General features: G+C 44.7%; 1 protein-coding gene across 10 annotated transcripts in view; it reads right to left on the reverse strand.

The window, feature by feature from the left end:
- Nucleotides 1–19195: 19195 nt before the first annotated feature.
- TBC1D1 (TBC1 domain family member 1) overlaps nt 19196–21151 on the reverse strand; it is an 844646-nt gene continuing 842690 nt past the window's right edge. For all 10 annotated transcript variants that reach the window (XM_069202113.1, XM_069202110.1, XM_069202112.1 and 7 more), the window contains one exon: nt 19196–20422. In XM_069202113.1, the coding sequence (XP_069058214.1) occupies nt 20231–20422 (192 nt within the window). In that variant the 3' untranslated portion in view covers nt 19196–20230. The remainder of the gene's footprint in view (nt 20423–21151) is intronic.

The raw sequence follows: 21151 nt of genomic DNA on the forward strand, positions 1-21151 counted from the left end.
ATGACTCACTGTGCGCCTGGCCTGACGATCTCGGACCACCTCCTCAATTATCCAAGGAAGTTAAAAACCTTGGAATCACCATGGCCTCCAAGTTAACAATGAATGCCCAAGTGGACAAATTAGCACGAACAAGCTTCATCACCTTGAATACTCTACAACGCATCTTCCCCCACCTCGGATTTCCACACAAGGTGCAAGCTACTATCTCGCTTGTACTATCCAAAGTGGATTATGCCAATGGATCATCTCTATCTATTATGAAAAAACTACAACGTATTCAGAACTCCGCAGCCAGGCTACTATTACATGTAAAGCCACAAGCCCACATCTCCCCTGCCTTGAGAGCACTACACTGGTTACCCGTTGCCAGAAGATGCACCTTCAAGCTGCTTTGTATCACCCACAAAGCTATACATGGAACAGGACCGCTTTTTATCAGAAACAAAATAACCAAATACATTCAACAAAGAATGTGTATATTCTAGTTATATATAATTCTTTAGAAAATATGTATCGCTACTATGTCATAACCATAAACTACACACATACTTTTTAAACCTGTTTAATGTATATTTACTCATGGTTTGAATATGTATATACATATATGTGTGCATATGGGTGTGTATTCATGTGTGTGTGTGTTTGTGTATATATATATATATATATATATATATATATATATGTTATTCTATGCTTAACATGTTCATAGGTCATTGCATAACTCCTAGATAAGTTGTTATTTTAGATACTTATAAATTCCTGCTCTCATTTTATTTCACACTTTGTCTACCAATCACCATATGTCACGTCTCTATCAATCTATCCTCCATTCCCACTCTGACTCTTCCCAAATCCATTCTACTACTTTCATCTCCTAAATAACCCTGCCTAAGCTCTTCCCTCCTCTTCCACATCTACCTCACCCAAACCTCACTTTACTACCATTATCTCCCAAACAACCCTACTAAATTCTCACTCATTTATCTCACCCTGCTACTATGATCTCCCTAACCCTTTTCACAGACTCTTCCCTCCTCCATCCCCCCTTTACTCATCCCAAGCCTAAATCCTATTACTATAAACTCCCAATTAATACTTCTAGATTCTTTCCTCCTCCACCGCTCCATTACTCCAGTCAATCCAACTAACAAAATCACATATCCGCGGCTCAAATTAACTCATAATAATACGTAAACTGTACTCATATGTCCCTATACTAATCCACCACTAATTCCTTTTGGGTTCAGGAGTAGCGTGCTACTCGCCAAAAAGCGCTTTGGCGCCTTGTCAGGGGGTAGTAAGCGCTATATAAATACTATTACAATACAATATGTGGCGGTCTGGGCTTCTATTGACTACAGTTGGAAACGTGTGATTCTCTAAGGGCTTATTTTAATTGAAAGACGCACACAGTTAAGAATGTTTCCTTCATCACATTGTCACAGAGTGAGGACGCAGTGTGTAAAATTACCAATATATAGATTGTTATTCTGGTATGTATAAAAGTAAGAAACTTGTGTTTTTAGGTCTGTTCTAGCATGATTACATATCTGCATCAGTGTGGAAGCTGTGCTTAAGATACGGCAATGCAAGATGGAGTTTGTACAATCTCCGCTTGGGAGAGAAAAACACATCTCAAGGTACTGGATCAGATGTTAGCCATACGCTGCGATGGAAGTAGGAGTGCTGGGGGTGCTGCAGCACCCCAAAAATGATCATGCTGGAGTTCAGAAGGTTAATGAGCAGGAAAGATGTCTTTAAATAGAGTATTTATCTTGTCTCATTAGCTGGTTCAAAGACAAAGGTCAACTATCAGGCTACAATTTGGAAACTGGAGTGTACTTTTAATGCTCTGACTGGAAAGATTGTTTTTTGTAAAAGTGACCTAGGTGACAATCCTGCTCTGTAACAGTAAAGGAAAGGAAAGGTTCGAGCATGTTAGTTTTTAACACCTAGCAACCTTTACATATTGGGAAATTAACTATACACACGTTTCAAATTATGTCAGCAATTAGGAAAGCACACATGGAACACTTTTTTGCTATCCTGAAGTGTGTTGGAAACAAAGATTTTAATAGGATCAACACAGATGAGGATCCTTTACTTGGTAATGCACAAATAATAAATATTCACTGAAACCCGATTTCTGCATATTATCGTTTATGTGCTATATAGCTTTACCAGTAAAACTGTATGTCTAAGCAAACTTAGTGGCCATTAAAAAAAAAAAATGTGATGTAATGATTATGCAACCACACTAGTGCAACAAAATGCACCACCAGCTACATAACACATCTTGACCACTGTTCCGCTGAATTGGCATGGTGCATTTGCTACACTTTTTTGTATGATGCTTGGATTTTTCACAGTCCTTATGACTTCAGGAATATAGCATTAATAGCAGCACCCCACTCTAAAAATTGTTCCAGCACCACTGGTGTTAGCGTGAAAGCATTGTTACTTGTCAATGTGTGGCTATGTGCAATAGCATGCTATGTTGAGATGTTCAAATTTAAAGTCACAGCCCGTGTATGGCATATGTTGCATTGGGGTCTCCTATAAAATTGTGCATATTGGGCAGCGCCCCACATGTAGATGGCGACTCTGGGGGCTGCCAGGAGGGCGGCAGACCCCTATCACACTTCCCCATACCATTTTAACATTGTCAAACTGAAATGAAACAGTGACCCAGGAGACTTGTATTTATCTTGTTGATTTGGCTATCACTTTTTGTAACACGGGCTTTTGAGGTGCATGGATCTTGGTTATTAGGTCTTCTGTGCTTGCTAGGAAATCTCGCTAAAATTAGAAAGTCTATTGTAATAAATGTTAACCGTTTTAATGTTCTGTTATTGCAGTCTGTTGCATTATTTCAGGCATAGTTTGCGGACAGTTAAAATCAGGTAATAGTTCTGACAGCATTTATAAAGGTTTTTCATAACTGGAATCCATGATTGAAGAGATTCCGTTCTACTATTGGATTATATGGTGACACCACAACAAAGGGCCTCATTACAACGCAGGCGTCCGGAGGTAAGCTGGCGGTAACACCGCCAACAGGCTGGCGGTGTTCGGCCAGCTATTATGACTGTGGCGCAATAGCCACGGCCATACCAACGGCCCCTCCACTATACAAGCACTGCTGCCATGGGGATTATGAGTCTCCGACCGCCAGCCTGGCCACGGCAGTAAACACTGCCATGGAAAGCTGGCAGTAAGGGGGACTCGGGGTGCTCCTGGGGGTCCCTGCACTGCCCATGCACTTGGGCAGTGCAGGGGCCCCCAGGCACAGCTCCATTGCGCATTTCACTGCCCGAATTTCAGGCAGTGAAATGCGCGACGGGTGCTACTGCACCCACTGCACATCAGCATTGCCGCAACTCTATTACGAGCCGGCTGCAATGTTGATGTGACTTTTCCGCAGGGCCAGCGGAAAAGTCAAAATAGGGAGCAAGAAATAACACCAGCACTGGCGGTATACTGGCACTCGCAGCTTCGGCAAGTTGTAATGAGGGCCAAAGTCAGCAGGCCTGACATTCTAATCATGAATCCCTCATGTATCAAGCACACAGGAGGGCGGAGTGTTATGTTTGGGGAAGAGAGGGAGCATTACCAACACTGACACAGGAATTGTGTGGGAAAGGCCGCTTAATTGGAAAACAGGTGCACTTACAATTCAAACCCTCAGCCTTCACCTTACAAAACTAGAGACCTCACTTTACAGCCCTTTACCTACCTAACTCACCCCCTACCCTATCCTCCCCTGCCCCTTAAACCTGACCGTGCCATATAGTACTGTTGAAACTGTTTACCCCCCATTCAAATGGTTTCCTATTGTTAACTGCCTTTTGATGTAACATAACAATGAACTTGGAAATAGCATAACTGCTAAGGCAACTTTTTACTGCCTTGCTTGCTCAGGCCTGCTGTTGTCCACCCCACCCCCTTTAGTTCCCAATGTGGATTTCCAGGGTCGCTATTCGTACATTTTTGTATGCCATGTGAACTCGCCTTGCCTCCGCCTGCACCAAGCGACAAACCTTTACTACCAAAAGACGCCCCTGTGCACCCATCGCCCAACAAAAGCCAGCCTCCCGGCAAGAACCTCTCAAACTATGCCACTTCAACCCCTGATAACTGGGGAGGGAGTGGGAGAATTGTTAACACTTAGTTGGCAACTAGTCACTGTGTCCCCTGCCTCAAAATGGTGACCTTATCACAAATGTATCCCTAATATATCCTGGGCTATAACATAGCCCAAAGGTAGCCCAACACAGTCTCGGACTGCACCACCGTCCCAATCCTCCCAGGGGGGAGACCTCCCTTTGGTCGGCAACCCCCCCCAAAGCCCCATTGGAGAAGAGGGGGGCATTACCAACACCGACACAAGAATTGTGTGGAAAAGGCCTCTTTATCGGAAAACAGGCGCACTTACAATTCAAACCCTCAGCCTCCACCTTACAAAACTTGAGACCTGACTATACAGCCAGTTACCTACCAAACTCACTGCCCTACAGCCCCCTCCCCTTAAAGTTGGCCTTATATATATAGTACTCCTTAAACTGTTCAAACTGTTTACCCCCGTACAAATGGTTTCCTATTGTTAACTGCCTCCTGATGCAACATAACAATGAACTTGGAAATCGCATAAACCTAAGGCAACGTTTTACTTCCTGGTTTGTCCAGGCCTACTGTTGTCCCCCCCCCACAACAGTGTGAACTGCCAGGTATGGTATTCGTACATTTTTGTATGCCATTTGAACTCACCCTGCCTCTCCCACTAGAAAAAGGTGACCCTCTCTTTTCTGGCCCCCTCAAGCTCAACGCCTGTTCAAAAGCTGGTTCAAGATGTCACATATTTGCAATAAGTACAGCTCCATGCCCATAAAGGACAGGTGCATGCCATCACTGCGAAAAAACTCAACATCCTCATAACGCAGGCCTACGTGCTGCAAATAACCAATCCCCTTATCACTGCAAAACCCCTGCATCTCCTTATTAATCTTTCTGCATGTCCTCTCGATCGCACATGGTTTCTTTGCTCCCCTCCAAGCCCTTCGTGGGACAAATGCTGTTCAAATCACAATGCACCCACTCCACTGCCTCTGAATCACCAACAAATCTCTCTTCTTTGCTTTCATCATATCCAAACCTGTCTGCACTACTAAATCATTCTCACCCAAGTGGATTAACAGTAGGTTCGGACAATGGACTCTGGACTTAAACTTATCTTAGGCCAACAAACATTCTTTCCATCTCATCCCCACTTTTCACTCCCAACGCACTAGATACCGCTCCCGATCCAATCCCAGGTGCCTTCCGAGGCTGCTTGACTTCGCTTAGAGCTGCACCCATTTTTAATAAAAGAATGCCCCACCACGCAAATAGAAATAAATCCTGTGTTGGGGCCGGGACGACACCTGAGAAACAAAGAACAATGTTAGGTGCTTCCCCCAGAACCCAGGACGCACTTGCTGCACATGTACCACTAGTAACAATCAGACCTCCATTGCCCTGTGAGCATGATTGCTTTGCTGCTCCACTCCTGCATGCTAGCCTCCGTGGCCATCCTGATTCTGAAAAAATGCGTACCAAACATTTGTTCATGCAGGCCCAAAGCCTTTAAGCAGTTTTGCAGTACCGCTAGCACATGAAAGGATGTTACCTTCCTGCCATCCCAGTGCTTAAACACCACTCCTGACAAAGCCCTACTCGGGTCCCTCATGTGTTTTCTTATGTTCCAAGGACATACCCACGTCGCAGGATACCTTTTCAAAAATACTGCCATACCAGCCGGGGTTTGATCTGTTTTTGAGCAGTGGAAAAGCACACCGATTCCCTTCTGACTGATATAAACATCCCCCCAAGATACCTCTCCTGAGTGCCTCCCTCCCAAGAGCTCAGAAACTTGAAAAGCCCCCAAAAACATTAAGGAACGAAACAGAAGCCCTCACCTTCTCCCACACAGATTGTGTGAAGCCCCACTACTATCCGCTTAAGCAGACCCAGTGTAACCAGTCTCCTAGATGTCACTGATTGACCTAGATCCCTCACCCCCACTTCTAAAATTCTCTGCCCCAGCTCCCGCGCAGACGGTGTGTAGCCCTATTACAGTTTCCCCATGAAGGCGATCTCTGCTAGCTTGCCCACTATAGTTACCTTGGACTGACCTCTCTCAATCAACCCCATTATAAATTGTACTACATTTTCCACCCTTTCCCGGGCCACCCCCCATCTCCTTGCCCCTGATCGCAAAAATTCCTGCCATGACAGCACCTAAGCCAACTGTGTAGAAGCCATCAATGAGTTCACCACCAAGAGAAGCATCATCTGTTGCCTATGCTTCACAGCGCCGCCACCATCACCATCCTCACAAGCTCCTCTTCCGTGACCAGCCCATGGAACTTCTTCCACTTGAACGAGACAAAGCATCCGCAATATCATTGTCCACTCCCACCACGTCTTGCTCTGAATGGAATGCCATGGTGCCACCAACCCAATACAAACATCCTTAACAGCTGCAGCATTTGTGGGTTCCTTGCGGTTACTATGTGCACCACTGCCAAGTTATAAACCCTGAAGATGACTTTTTTGTGTTCCAGATGATGACCGCATACATAAACTGTGACTACCAGGGCAAATAGCTCCAAAAAAGGCTATGTTCCTCGGTCCTAGCTTCCATTCCAGGGGCCACCCCTCTGCACACCACTTACCTTGCCAGTAAATGCTAAATCCTGTCACACCTGCCGCATCAGAATTTTGTTTGCATCCCACTCACATTCTTGCCATGCCTGCAAAGGAATAATATTGAAAGATTGCAGAAAGAGACGACACATACGCAAGTCCTCTTTTGTCCCTGCGGAAAGTCGCAGATGGTGGTGAGGTAATCTCTTTCCAGCCAGAGCCAGTCCCAGTCACCTATAAAAGGTTCTTCAAGCCCGCATCACTCGTCAGGCAAACTTTAGATGCCCCAACAAGACCTGTATGCCTCTGACCGTCGCCTTTCGTCTGCTTAGCACATCTGTCACTAATGCCATCATGACTACGCTCCTGTCTTCTGGGAGTCACGCTGTCATTGTCTCCGAATCCAGCTCAATCCCCAAAAAAGGATAACGCTGAACGCAGTCCAACATTCTCCTCAAGGGCCAGGGGCACACCCAAGTCCCCCATCAGATTTGTGAAGTGGTCCAATAGCTCCATACACCGGGTGAAACCTGCTGTAGTGGGTCACCCAAGAGAGATCGGTGAATAACCATTGCAAAAATGTGCTAAAGCATTCAAAAAGGGAGTAGGAAATGGAGCATCCCATTGGTAACGCTTTGTCCACATACCAAGGCCCATCAAACTGGATAACAAGGAGCTTGAAATGGTCGGGGTGCACCGGCAACATCAGAACAGCAGACTTAGGTAGTAATTTTGACATTGGCAGTAAAAACCTCCTACCGCCGCGGTGGCTGCCGGCAAAATACTGCCACCGTGGCTACCATCCGTCTGCCATATTATGAACACTGCCCTACGTCCGCCACAAGAAGGGTGGAAATCCGGCATTTTTCATGGTGGCGGACGGTGGTAAGGTGGCGCTGCTACCACCAGCACCGCCACGCCAGTTGAATGCCACCAGCCGTATTATGACAAGTAATAAGGCCTGGCGGTGTTCTGCTGGCGGGGTGCTGCTGGCTGTAGCAGTGCCGCTTCCTGTTCCCTGCCGAAAAACTTCCTCGACATAGGTAAGTCGGGCTTCTGACAAGGGAAGGGGGGTGTTAGGGTGTTGGGTGTTGTGTGTGTCTGAGTGTTTGCATGCATGTGTGAGTGAGTGTGTGAATGCGTCTGTGTGTTGTTTGCGTGGTTGTATGCGTGAGTGCATGTCAGTGTGACTGTGTGTAAGAATGAGTGCGAGCACGTCTGGAAGTATGCATGTATGAATGCAGGAATGCCAATGTGAGGGATTGTGTGTATGCGTGGTGCGTGTCTACAGGTGTGTGCGTGTGTTGGGGGGGTGTGTGTGATGATCGGAGGGGGTGGGGGGTGTGTGTGTGTTTGGATCGGGGGTGGGGTGTGTTTGTTTGGATCCGCGGTGGGGGGTTGTGAGTTTGGATCCGGGGTGGGGGGGTGTATGTGAATGTCAGGGGTAGGGGGGTTAGTTTGTGTATGGGGGGTGTCAGGAGTGTGTTGTGGGGTGGGGGAGCCGTCTACCGGTGACAGGGAAGGAATTCCCTGTCACCGGTACGACCTACTGGAATGGTTTTTGTGGCATTGCTAACACCACGAAAACCATGGTGGTAGGCAGGCTCATAATGTCGCTGCCGGAACTGTGCAGGTTGCCGGGCTGGAGATTGATATCTCTGGCTCGGCGGCTAATACCGCCATGGCGGTATGAGTGGAGCAGTGGCAGGTTGGCTGCAGCCAACCCGCCATTCTCATAATGTGGCAGTATATGCCGCCAGCCTGTTGGTGGCACTACCGCCACATTAACACTCACCGCCGGGGTCATAATGACCCCCTTAATGTTGGTTTTTGCCATCAACGCCCTAGGACCCAATTCCTCACCATTGCCATTGCTACGTCTACTGAGGCGTAGGACACTTTTGTTAACCCTTCCGGAATAAAGTCATTCATCGATGTGCCCGCCGGAGACACGAAAGATGCTGAATTAGTTGGATTGCCACACCTCTTTTATTGGGCACCACAACAATTGGGGGACACAATGGGTTCTGCATCAGCCAATCTGCAACCTTCTCCCCCCTCCTTATGGAGCTTGCTCCTCATCACCTCCCCATGTCTCCTTACCGATCTCAGGTTCTTTGCCCATCAACGCTCCCTCGGCTCCAAATACCCCAAACGAAAGCCCCAGGTGAGTCCATTCTGCGTCCCTCTTCCACTCATATTGGGCTAGCCAAAAATGCAACTCCTCCAATTTAACTGGAGTAGGAGCCTTTTCCTCCAGGACCTTGAGCCCCTCACCCCATAGGTGCTGGCTGCCAGTTCTGTGGTCCTGGGTGACGAGTTATTGTTTCCAAAGCAATGGACCACTGCATGCCTGCCTGCACACTTTGAGCACTTGTGTCGGGAATTTGCAGTACTCCACCATGCACATGCCCTTATTAAAGTCCCAGCATGCCCCAGGCTGTGCTGATCCTGCCCCCTGCGTTCCTGACTGCCCTTTCCCCGTTCCTGAAAGGGCCAGTGCGTAATAGGGAGCCTACTGGCCATAAAAATGGTCTTACCAAATTTCATCGGCCCCATAATGTTTTGCCAGAGGTCTGAGTCAATTTCCCCCTACTGCACCTCAGGATCTGCCGCCATGCTCACCCGAAATTCCTCATGATATTGTACCCACGCATAACCTCTGTAATTAAGTTGCACCTTCCAGATAATATCCATGTATTTGAACACCGCAACTTTCATTTCTGGGTACCGCTCACAGTACAAGATAGCGAAAATTAGAAATGCAGCTGTCCAGTTATAAATCATGCCTGGGAGCTTGGGATGCTTTGCCAGCTCATACTCCTCCTCCTTAGATCCTTCTTTTGACCTAGGTTCCCTGTGGAGTAGCTTTAGCATCTCCACGTACTTCCCCTTCCATATTTTCTCCTTCATTGCCAACATAAGATCGGGCCCCAGCGGCTTTGCTGTGCCCATGTATGGCATTTTCTTTACTTTTATCTCTTTTCTCTCCATGGACCCTGTCACCCCTCTGTCATGGCTACCGTCTCCTGTCTCCCCAACCTTGGCATCCCCAGTCGACTGAGAGAGCCTTACTGTCCCCTTCTCGGTCCTTGCTGACCTTTGCAGCTCTTTTTTGTCACCCCCCCCACATGACCTTTTTTTGTCAACATCTGTCACGTCTACTCCTTTTAGCAAGCGGACCTCCCTACCACCACCAATAACCTTGGCCTCAATAGACACTGATACCATGTTATTGCCACTCGCAACCCCCTTACCTGGCATCAAGGTCAGTGGCTGTCCCGGTGCCTTCTGCCTAGCCAACTGGGTCTTCTCCCTGCTGTCCGATCACCTACAGGCCTCCCTGTTGCACTTGGTTCCTGTAACAACTTAGAACATCTCTTACCAAGCCCCCCTCCCCATCCCCCCAACACTGCTGCTCCTCCCCTCCTTCATCCTCGTCTCTGATCCCCCCTTCCTTCACTTTGTCTTCATTAAAATCCAACTATGATGTATCCCAGTCGTGTTGACCATACTCACTGGGCACCCTTAAACCTGACACCTCTTGCCCTGTACCAGCTTGGCTTCCTCTTCTGGCTGGTACAGAGGGGCCGTATTGAGCCCTCTATGCCACTCTGCTGTATCAGGATGCTACCTTTTCAGCACTGTGACGCCAGCGGGCGCACAACCCCATCCTTCACACTGCCCTGAAAAGGTTTCCTTGATATGCCATGTCCAGGGGACCGCCTTTCCTACCAACCACATCTGGCCTGCTGCTTGTGGCCCCACCTTATGTTCATCCCAGGGTCGCTGAGCTGTACTTGGCCTGCCCAGGTCATGCCCAACTGATCATGATGCCCCCTGCCAAAGAGAAAACAGGTACGGTGTGCTGGCGCCACCCCTTTCCTGCCCTAAATATGGCTTCCCATCCCCAAGTGCCCCCAAGCTACCCTTCTCTCTGCTCACACTTACCACTGCCCCCTCTCTGAACTCCTCCAGCTGCTCATCTGACAGCCACCCTCCCTCAACACTCCCAACCTCGGGTGTGAACTATCTGTTGGCCTCCGGGCATATACCTTGGCAGGGGTCTCACTACTAGTGGATGCTCTAAATTCTGCATCCTCATGTCACCTCCCTGCTCCTGCTCCCCCTTTCCCTCCGCTCCACTCCACAATGGGGGGCCAGCGAACTGCCTCTGGCTTATCCCACCCCCTTCCAGCACTGTTTTGCCATACCCCTGCCTCCCGGGCCCCCTTCCCTGGCCTTCCAGCTCTCACTCAGCCTCTGCCCTTCCCTCCCTGCACCGGGGGGATCTCCCCCAGCTCCTGGCCCTCCTCCTGCTCCTCTGTAATCTCAATTATGTCTGCTGAGTCCCCTTCACATATCCCTCCCCCTTCCACACTGACTAGTAACCTCCCCAATCTCCCCCTCTCGCTAAACTCGATGGCTGGGCAGACACCTGCAGGACCCTGTCCCTCCCCCACACTTTCCTGGCCTCCACGTGATTGTTTTTGGAGGCACCCTCCCCCCCCCCCCAGGAGTACGAGACCTCTTCCTGATTACGCTTGTCGCATGGCAGCGAGCCTTCCACGCCGGCGTGCCTCCCACTGGGAGCGGCAATACAAGATGCCCTCCCCGGCCTTCAAAGCTTGCTACCGATTCCACCTGCCAAAATCGCAGGTAGCCTCCCACCCTTACCTAGGCACCAACGCTCCTCGCATGGCGGCGAACAGGCCAATATGGCCGCTGCCACGCCACTTTGTGCGCAGGCCAAAGGCCTGCCAGCAAGCCGTCCTGCATGTGCTCCATGTCGCTCACCTCCCTTAGAAGGCAGAGGGCCTGCTCCACTTTGTCTTTGCTGGATATCTTTGTTTGGTAAGTGGCAACTATATTAAATGTACCTGTGCAAAATCCCCACTCACTCTATGAGCCTAACAGAGAATTTTTAACACATAGCTTGCAACCAGCCACTGTGTCACCTGCCTCAAAATGGTGACCTTATCACGTAATGGCTCCCTAATGTTTCCTAGGCTATAACATAGCCCAAATGTAGCCCAAACTAGCCCAACGCAGTCTCAGACTGCACCACCTTCCTTCCGATGGGGAGACCTTCCTTTGGTCGGTAAACCCCCCCAAAACCCCATTCTATGGGCTGTGGCAGAAACAGTAAGAGATGCCTCCAGCATAGGTGATCCAGGCCACACTTACAGGGTTGCTTCACCACTTTTTGTTGTGCATCACCCTGTTGTGCGTGAAGCCCTCTAGAGTGTATCCCCCCCATAGGCATTTCCACCTGCCAATTTGCAGATATTTGTTATTTGGCACAGTATTCAATTTTGTAAGCTATAAAGTACTTTTTCTTTTTAAAAGTAAAAGCACTGGCTAGACAGTAACTTATTGAGTGTGCTCCAGTGTTCTGAATCTTTAGCCCACAACAACTACTCTGAGAAAGCATTAGACTGCTCTGCCTTGTTACAGTGAGAGACAAACCACTTCTCAATTTGGTGGTCCATAATATGGCAACACAATGACATCAACAGTGAAAGACCCCAGTTGTTACAATTGGGGCCAAATGCTTTTTTGACAACCTTGGGACCCTCCAACCTAGATTTCTCATAGTTTTCCACACTGGTTCATTTGTATATTTCAATTTTTTGTTAGTTACCTGGTTATCTATTGCACCCCTTTTTCTAAACCTCTTTTTAGGGTTGAGCCTGCGTTGCACGCGCTCGCGCATGCGTATCGCAGCGAGACACTTTAGTATTTAGAAAAGGGCTCGGAGCCCTGTCAACTTCACGTCAGTGTTTTATATTGGTTGGTGGGCTTGCCTAATAAAATCTGCTTGCTTTCATTAGTCGAAGGCACGCATACGTCTTGCCTTTTCCGGTGGCTAGCCCTCCGCGAGCGCATCGAACAAGTACAGAAAACATGCGAGGCTCGCTGTTTTCCATCAGGCTCGTGGACTTCTTTTTCTCTAATTTACAAGCGCGATCTCGCTTGGCAGAAGTCGAGAGCTTTACATAGTTGATTTCACTTTTTCGGGTTATGTACATAAATGCACTTTTGCCCGATATGTGAAAAGTTGGGTTAGGAGTTTACAACGCGATCAGCTCTAACATGAGCAAACGCGAGACCCGTTGCATTGTAAATGCTTGTTTATAATTGTCTCTTCTCAATTCCACAGTTATTATTTATTCCCACAGTTCGGTTTATTCCTTCAACTCAGCTTTTTTGTTGTGTCTCTTTCGTGTCTAACCAATTTGTTAGCTTGCCAGTGCATGTTTTGGTGCAGGCTACAATTGACTGTGCCTCTAAGTTGTTTTATAGGTTGGCTGGAAGGATGTACTCCAGTGAATGAGGGAGTTTAGAAGTTTTGTATTCCAGTACAATACCTGTTCATGTGATCCAGACAGACAGGACAGCTCAAGTGATGTTCTTAAATGATTTTTCTGGACAGAATAGCTAACCCTCCCTTAGAGTAGTTAGAGTGAAAAGGTGCAAGAATGAACATAGGGTGTGGGTGGTCCGTTCAGTCAGTTGGTGAACTGTAAAAGGTAATCCTTCAGGAACAAATCTAAAGGTAGGGTCCTACCATAAAGCTACTGGTGGTCCCTCATTAGATGTGCCCAACCAGAACCATAGGCTCCTTGGTAGGCTATCAAAACCCCATTGGGCACCTCTACCTCAAGGTACTCCTCAATTGCTGGCTGGTGACTGACAGCAGGTAGAATAGATGCGTAAGAAGAAGTGGATTATATTGATGTTATCCTGAAAAATTACAAGGTATGTTAGGACAAAGTAGTGTGGTATTTTATGCTATAATTAGGCTGTCTTCTAAGTAGCACCTCTAATCAAAGAATGTGTTACTGATTAGGGTGAGTTGTATTTCAGTCAAAAAACATACATATAGAAATATTTCCTCTCAGACTCTCCATGATCAGATGATCTAGGATGTTTTTCACCTGATTATTCATAGGACTAGCCACACAAAAAAGCAGGATGGAAGAAGGGAAATCTAGGGACTTGCCAAAAGTGACATTTGTGTCTGTAAAGGCTTTTGCAGCATACTCAGAACAAGGGTTTCCCATGCCTCACTGAAGCTAGGCACCATAGAAGGACTGGACCAGTAATAGCAGAGAGGACGATATTCTGTATGCTATCTTAAGGGCTGCAATGGCAAGACCATGGATGGAGTTTGGGTATTGCAGAGAGCACAACATAGCTAAGACAGTGAACCACAACCACTGTTAGTCAAAGCCTGGAACTCTGTGATCAATATGTTGCCACAGAGCATGTATCCAAGACGGGAAGTGAATTATTTTGAAAAACTGGAGAAGGAAACCTGGGTATCTTATCAGGACTATGTAGGCCTCATAACCATATCTAACTGGTTTACTTTTTAAATCGACCCGCTTTGCAAGAAGAGTTTTCCACAGAAACAAATTCCTGACTGCCTGAGTAATTTAGAGAGGTGTTTTCATCTTAGCCTTGTACTTTGGCACCTGTAGCTTTCTCTAGCTCTGGTTGCACTAGCCTCTAGGGATCTGCCTGGGTCAACATGGAAAGGGGATCAAGGTTAGTTTTTTATTTTTTAAAGTGGCTTAACTATTGCATGCTTCCACTGAGGGCAAGTGATGGAAAGGTTTAACAGCTTTGTCACAATTGGGGCAATGCATTCAGAGCCTTGGAGAAGAATGTGGAAAGGGGTGGGGGTTCAAAGGAGAGCCTGCTTTTCAGTGCTTAGGAGATCTTTCACAAGGTTCACAGCGAGAATCAGAAAGACAACAAAAGAGTCCTCTTGATGGCCCCAAGGGGGTTTGCTGCAGAAGGGATCGGCCAGATAAGACGCATCGAGGAAAGGGGAATACATGTCCATAATTATCTTCTGAAAAAACAAGCCAGGTTGTGTCTGTGTTCAGTGAAGGCTTCTGTGGGGGACTAACTGTTAGTGGCTCTGTGATACTTTTAAGAATCTTAAAGATTTCCTTAGGAGAGTTAGTGATTTTAGTGGAGAAGTAGGCTGCCTGAGCAGCCTTTATGTCAGCGTGGTAACGCTTGATGGATTCCCAGTACTCAGGTTTACTAGTCTCATCATAAGCCCTCCTCCACCTTCTCTATAGTTGCTTACATTCCTTCTTCAGTGCCATTGGATTGGCATTAAACTGAGGAGATTTGTGGGACCTCTGGATGTTTTTTTGCCACCTGATTGGTGAAACCGTGTTCATAGATTTATCAATCCACTGAAACTGATGGGAGGCCACAGTGACCTGTGCTGAGAAGTCTGGCCTAGATGTTTCAAAAGTATCCAGCCAGCTTTCTCACATTAAGCTTAGGCCATGGTCGTTCAAATCCTCTAATAGGACGAATAGGAGCAGGTACAGAAGACGCGCAGAAAGTGGGAGGAATAAGAAAGTGGTCATACCAAGTTAAAGTAAGAGGGGACTGGACCTGCAGGTTGGGGGTGTTGCTGAACACAAGGTCAATGGTACACCCCCTATTGTGAGTTGGGTCATCCATCAAAGATATTAACTGGAAGGAGGCCATGTCATGTAAGAGTTGCTTAGAGGCATGAGTATTCACTATATCTATGTGAAGGTTGAAGCTGCCAAGTGAGGTAAAATTGGCCCTATCTATGGCAAGTCCACCAATCACTTCTGGAAGACCCTGAAGAAATTGTATAAGAGAACTCTGGAGAAGGAGAAGGAGGGACACTGTGTGAATGAGAAAGACATATTCACAGATCAAAATAATGAGCAATGAAGTTAGGCACCTTAGGGCCTGATCACTCAGACAGCCACGTTTTAGTGAGAAACAGCACATCTGGGCTGGACTCAATTAATAAGTCAAATATGTCAAGCTTGTAGGCAACTAAAGAGTGGCAGTTGACCAGAAACAAAGTGCCAGACTGAGTGTGGGGCCGTAGTGGCTATATGAGGTTGACTAGGACCAGGATAGAGTGACCATCCACTCCAATCAAATGCAAGGAAGATACTGACACTTTTCTAATTTCTCTTCCCATAGATAACACTGACCCTTGTCAAATGTCTTTCAATGGGGTGATTATCCTTTTCTGTACATCTTTTGCTCCTTGTATCTGGCTTTCTTCCTTATTGTGATATTGTTCTTATTAATTTATTTTGCTCATCAAAGTTGGGTTGTACCTTCTAATCTTTTTTGTTTCTTTTTTTGTATTATGTTCTGGAAACAGACATAGCGAATGTAGGGCACCAAATGTGGTGCTATCAGGCATCACCATATGGATCAGTCATCCTTTAAGGTGGCTTCACTCTTAGTATCGCTTGCATTCTTTACAACGTACCAACAATTACTTTGACTTCCTGTTTAGTTTTGTCTTACCAAAAGACTTTTGCTTTTTTACTATCAGGGCTCTGTGGCCTACCAAGAGCTAGCATTCTCTAGTGCCCGCTTTCCCCACATAGATCAGGCCTTGATAAGTTCAATTTTGCTGAAACACGGGTCAGCTGCTTTTAAAAGATGTGAGAAGACTGTGCTATCATGTCTTCTTAAGACCTAAAAGGAGAAAATAAATTGGTCTTTAAAGTCACAATTGACATCCGGAACTGTACTTGCTTTTTCAGTTCTTTGTGAAATGTGACATACATGCTGTGCTACCCACAACATGCGTTTTTTTTCTTAGCATTTCCATGAGTGCAACAAGTTTGAGGGTAGGGGGCAAGACTGCAATGGTAACCTTTTAAGTTGAATGCTACCAAGTTTCTAGCATCTGCAACTTAAACACTGGGGTTTACCGCCTCCGAATGTATGATACCCATCTCACACCTGCTGGGTTTCTTTGTAATATTTGTGTCATAATTCTGACTACCTTGGTCCATATTTAAGATAAGGCACATTGCCTGTTGTGCTGCAGCAAACCTTTTACAGGGTCTGCTGAGAGTGGGTGGGGGCGGGGGTGCAATCAGAGGCAGTGCATCCTATTACAGATAAATCATTGACCATCAGGAGAGATGCAAACTTGCTACTGCCCTGGGGACAGCACATTAGTGAAAGGAGGAGCGACAGTTTGCACCAACTTCTCCATCTTTTAAATTCCAGGCAGCATCCAACTTGAACAGCAAAGGTGGGACAGACATCCCTGTGCACGCGGATGCAGTGAATGCGTGCATCCACCTGCAAGGGGATGTCTGGGTGGTACATGGGATCTCCTTTCCTACCTTGCACCTCATGGTTGTGCAAATGCTTCCCTCATTTTCATGGGGCCATCCTAAAATGGTGTCCTCTCGTTTGCATAGGGTCACACCCCATGCAAATGAGAACCCCAATTTAGGATGGTACTACATGTGACCAGCAATTTCTTTATTATACAAGGGGCCATGCAAGTGTCTGTGGCCCCTTCTGAAATAGAAAAATACCCCAGGAAGCAGAAAGCAGATGAACATGCCTAGCACTTTATATAAGACCTGTTGCACTTACATTACATGTGTTTTCCTAGACGAGTATCTTGCAGATTCAGCAAGTTACCAAACTGCAAGTCAGGCATTCGTCACAGAAAGTTTACATTTATAGATAAGCTGATTTGTGCCTGGTGGGAGCTCAGTCACAGCTCAGACGTCTGTGGCATCCCTGCCATATGCTAGTACCCTGATTCCCCAACAGCAGCCCACATAGTACCACACATATCTTTGTTATATGGACAGTGTTGCAATCTATGTCTTTTTAAAGAAACTGTATTTTTCAGGGCTAAATAATATTCACATATAGTATCTTTAACCACTGGCCATAGGACAAATACACAGAAGATAATGATGAGGCTGAAAGCATAGTATAATTTAATGCTATTTTGCTACAGTAAAATAGTTTTTTTTCTATAGATTGTGATAACTTCAATGTACCACCCTATAAATCAGGTTTTACATGTACCATGGTTCCTTGAGGCAGCAAATCTCATATGGAGTTGGTACGATTTTTCATGAGGATGAGGCTGATTCTTCAACAACAATTTTTATACAGTTTGAAATCCCAACAACCTTCAGATCATCTAAGATTTCCTTACAAATGACATAAGGAACGCCTGTCAAGAAAATTTGAAAACGTGATTGGTCTAACAACCTCTGTTGTTCTTCTTCCCTCATTAACTGCTGTGGAGTATTTTTAATAGTATGGCAGTCTCAACACAATTACCTGCATATTAGGACAGATTTCACTCATCATACTACAAATTTGTTACTACACGTTTGTTGCCATGCACAGTAAGATTTTTCACCAAAAATGAAAATGCACGTTGAACCAAAGTGAACTAAAAATGCTCTTACAGAAGGTATTATGTGAGCAAAGGAAATGGCCATACTTCTAAAAATCATTATGTGCAATACAGAACAATATAAAAACTATAAAGAAGCATGCCAGAAACGTAAGGACATTTTAAGGCTAGGTTTTTCTTGGCGAAATAATTCACTCACTAAATGTAAATTAAACAGCACGTGAACAACCAACAGCAAGATAAGTAAACACGCAGTTTTCTTTAAGAATAGTGTCTTGTATATGCTAATAGTCTTGTTAGAGACAGACAGAGACAGAAATAGCTCCTACTCAAGTTTGTTCTTAGTAAAAACAAAACAAGACACCCGATTCACTGGAGGTCTAACTAATTTCCATATTTTGGGAGGACAGATACTATTTAAATTGACAGTTCTAACTAAAGTGTAAAGCACTTTGCCTGTCACTAATTTCCTATTATGACTTATACTGATAGTAGAGCCCAGAGATCATTGTAAGGAGTGACTAGTCAGGTATTTCTTCAAAATGGCAACCCCTGAGTACCTTCAAAATGATACTGGTGTAGGCTCTAACAAGACAATACGATTGCTTTTTCTGCCACGACAAGTGTATAGGTTTCAAAAAGCCTGTAAACATTTGATAACTAACTCTAGTTTATTTAACAGGCACTTTGTTTTCTAGACACCTGCTTTTTAACAAGGATTAGCGAGTGTGTGTGTGTATGTATGTATGTATATATATATATATATATATATATATATATATATATATATATATATATACATATATATACAGTGTTATGCATGATTAAAGGCAAACCAAACCACCTTTAAATGTGTGCGCTGTCATGCATTCTCCACAGTGAGTCATTTGTGAGATGCAAGAGGATGGTTCAAACTGTCCTGTATGCTTCCAGGTTTTAAAGTGTTGATCAAGGGCTCTCAAACTAAATCTTATAGAATAAATCATGTGATAAAATATAAGCTCTTTTCACAGAGAATATAATTTGTTGTCTTGTGAAAAAGTTTAAAAAATAAAAATCACATGTAAATTAAATAGTACACAAGGAGAAGCCTCAGAGCTGATGAGCGTACCAGAGGTTATAAAGAAGAGATACTACAAAACGCACCTTTTGAAATCTTCATACTGCACTTTCTATGAATGGTGATGAAACTTGTGGAGAAAAAAATGTGGCATAAAATTGTGAAGTCGTGAGACTTTTACGTATATCTGAGTTGCGAAGGAATATATTTTTTTTTTAAAGTTTTTTTTTTTTGTAAATGAAGAGTTAAAAAGGAGATTGCACTCCTGTTAGACATTTATTCACACCTTTGTGCTCAAAACCGAGACCATAGTACTAAAGAAGTGCAAATAGAGTTGTCTGAAAAAGTTCTTGAAACTTTCTAAAAAGTGAATTAGTTTATGTGGGTTTTGTGAAATATACTTTGTTCAAACTATCTAAGCTATAATTTCAGAGAGATAAAATAACTGAAATGCCCCTTAAGATTTTAAAATTAAAAATGCTACCAAATTAAAGAAGTTGTGAAAATTATATGAATTTTTCTGTAGGAATTAATGTATCTATAAAATACTGAGCAGAAACAAGGACATAGATTGTTGTCATATTTGTTGCATCAATATGCTCAATGTGCAAAAACGTGACATCCAAAGTTCATGAACATTCAAAAGAAAAACAGATTAATTAAATATTATAACTGTCACATTTATCACAGTTGGTATGCTTCAAGCATCACAAGGCCATACAAAAGACTAAAAATATGATGTGTTGGGCATGACTCAGCTGATGCAGCTACCATTACTGCTCAGAAAATATACTGCTGCATTAAGAAGAGAGATTTCTTAGCCTCTGGCCATAAAAACACAAAGCAAAAACATGTTAAAAATATGAGTCAGTATTCTGTACAGTCAGTAAAATAACACACCATCTGTTGCAATTAGATCTAATCGTGAACTTAAAAACATGAGGACGAGGTCCACACTTGAGAAGAATCAAATAAAATATCTTAAATAAAATGTCAAAGGCAGCAGGACAGCATGGGACACGCTCTAGGCCTGAATGCGTCTGCACAATCCTTATTGTTAAATGATATAGTTCTTGTGGACCTCCAAAAGTCATCCCTGTTGCAAAAGATTGTCTTGGGAGAGGAATCCTTATAGTGAGATCACTCCACTGGCCAATTTCTGAAGACAGGGTAAAATTATTGGGTAGTGCATTTCAAGGAAGTAACTGAAATGACTGTCCTCCCCTGCGTAGTTCCTAAGGAAGTCATAACTCCCAAGTTAGCAGCAGTCATTTACTTGTCTTCCGTTGGTTTATTCCTTGAAGGGTAAGGGTGTGGATTTGACTACGCAGTTCTTCTACTGTGTTCAGCAGTGCTGACCGCTCAAGTTCCAAAGCAAGGTGGGAATGCTTCAATTTGCTTTCAGAGCTCTTTAAATTGTCCACTGTGGATTCCAGACATTGAATCTTCCCATGAGCTACCTAAAACAAAAGTAGAATTTTAGTGGAGATAAGACATCTACTTAGGATACCAGAGCATCAGAGAGAATTGTATAGAACTCCAAAGAGAGCCAAAGCAAATGCTGAACTGATAGGAAACCCATCTCATACAAGCACCTACACATTTTAAATAATTCTGGATTATACAGTAGATCACGATTTACATGTACCTATTGTACAGACATGATTCAGACAGAAGACCATCTAATGTTAATAGCACTATTCAATAGACTTTGATGTTTTTGACAGGAATTCATGATGGGAAATAATACAGATGCACTGCACACTGCTCAAAAAGGTGATCATTCAAACAATTACACATGGCAAGGCTTTTCAGGATAAAGAAAACAATCAAAAGTTAAATAAAAATATCCGTGGTTGAACATTTCTTTGCATCTTTAAGTGGAACAAACTGGACAAGCAAGTTATGTGGTCTGATGTTTATCATTATGTAGCAGGGGGTTCAAGATTGTTTTTGATAGTCAAAAACCAGACAATAAAATAAGGCAATAGGAAAAGCATGTTAGCATAACTAGAGACATTTAACATTACTTACAATTCCTTTAGAGACAGACTAAGGATCAGACCCAGTGTTAGACCCGGCATTCTTGGCTTGGTTTCCCCTGTCTTTTTGCCTCTGCTTCCTGTATTTTTGACTGTGTGCTGGACTTTGTTTTTGATGGTTTTCGGTATTCTTGGTACTTTACCACT

This window comes from Pleurodeles waltl, chromosome 1_2, assembly GCF_031143425.1.
Source record: "Pleurodeles waltl isolate 20211129_DDA chromosome 1_2, aPleWal1.hap1.20221129, whole genome shotgun sequence".
Lineage (NCBI taxonomy): Eukaryota > Metazoa > Chordata > Amphibia > Caudata > Salamandridae > Pleurodeles > Pleurodeles waltl.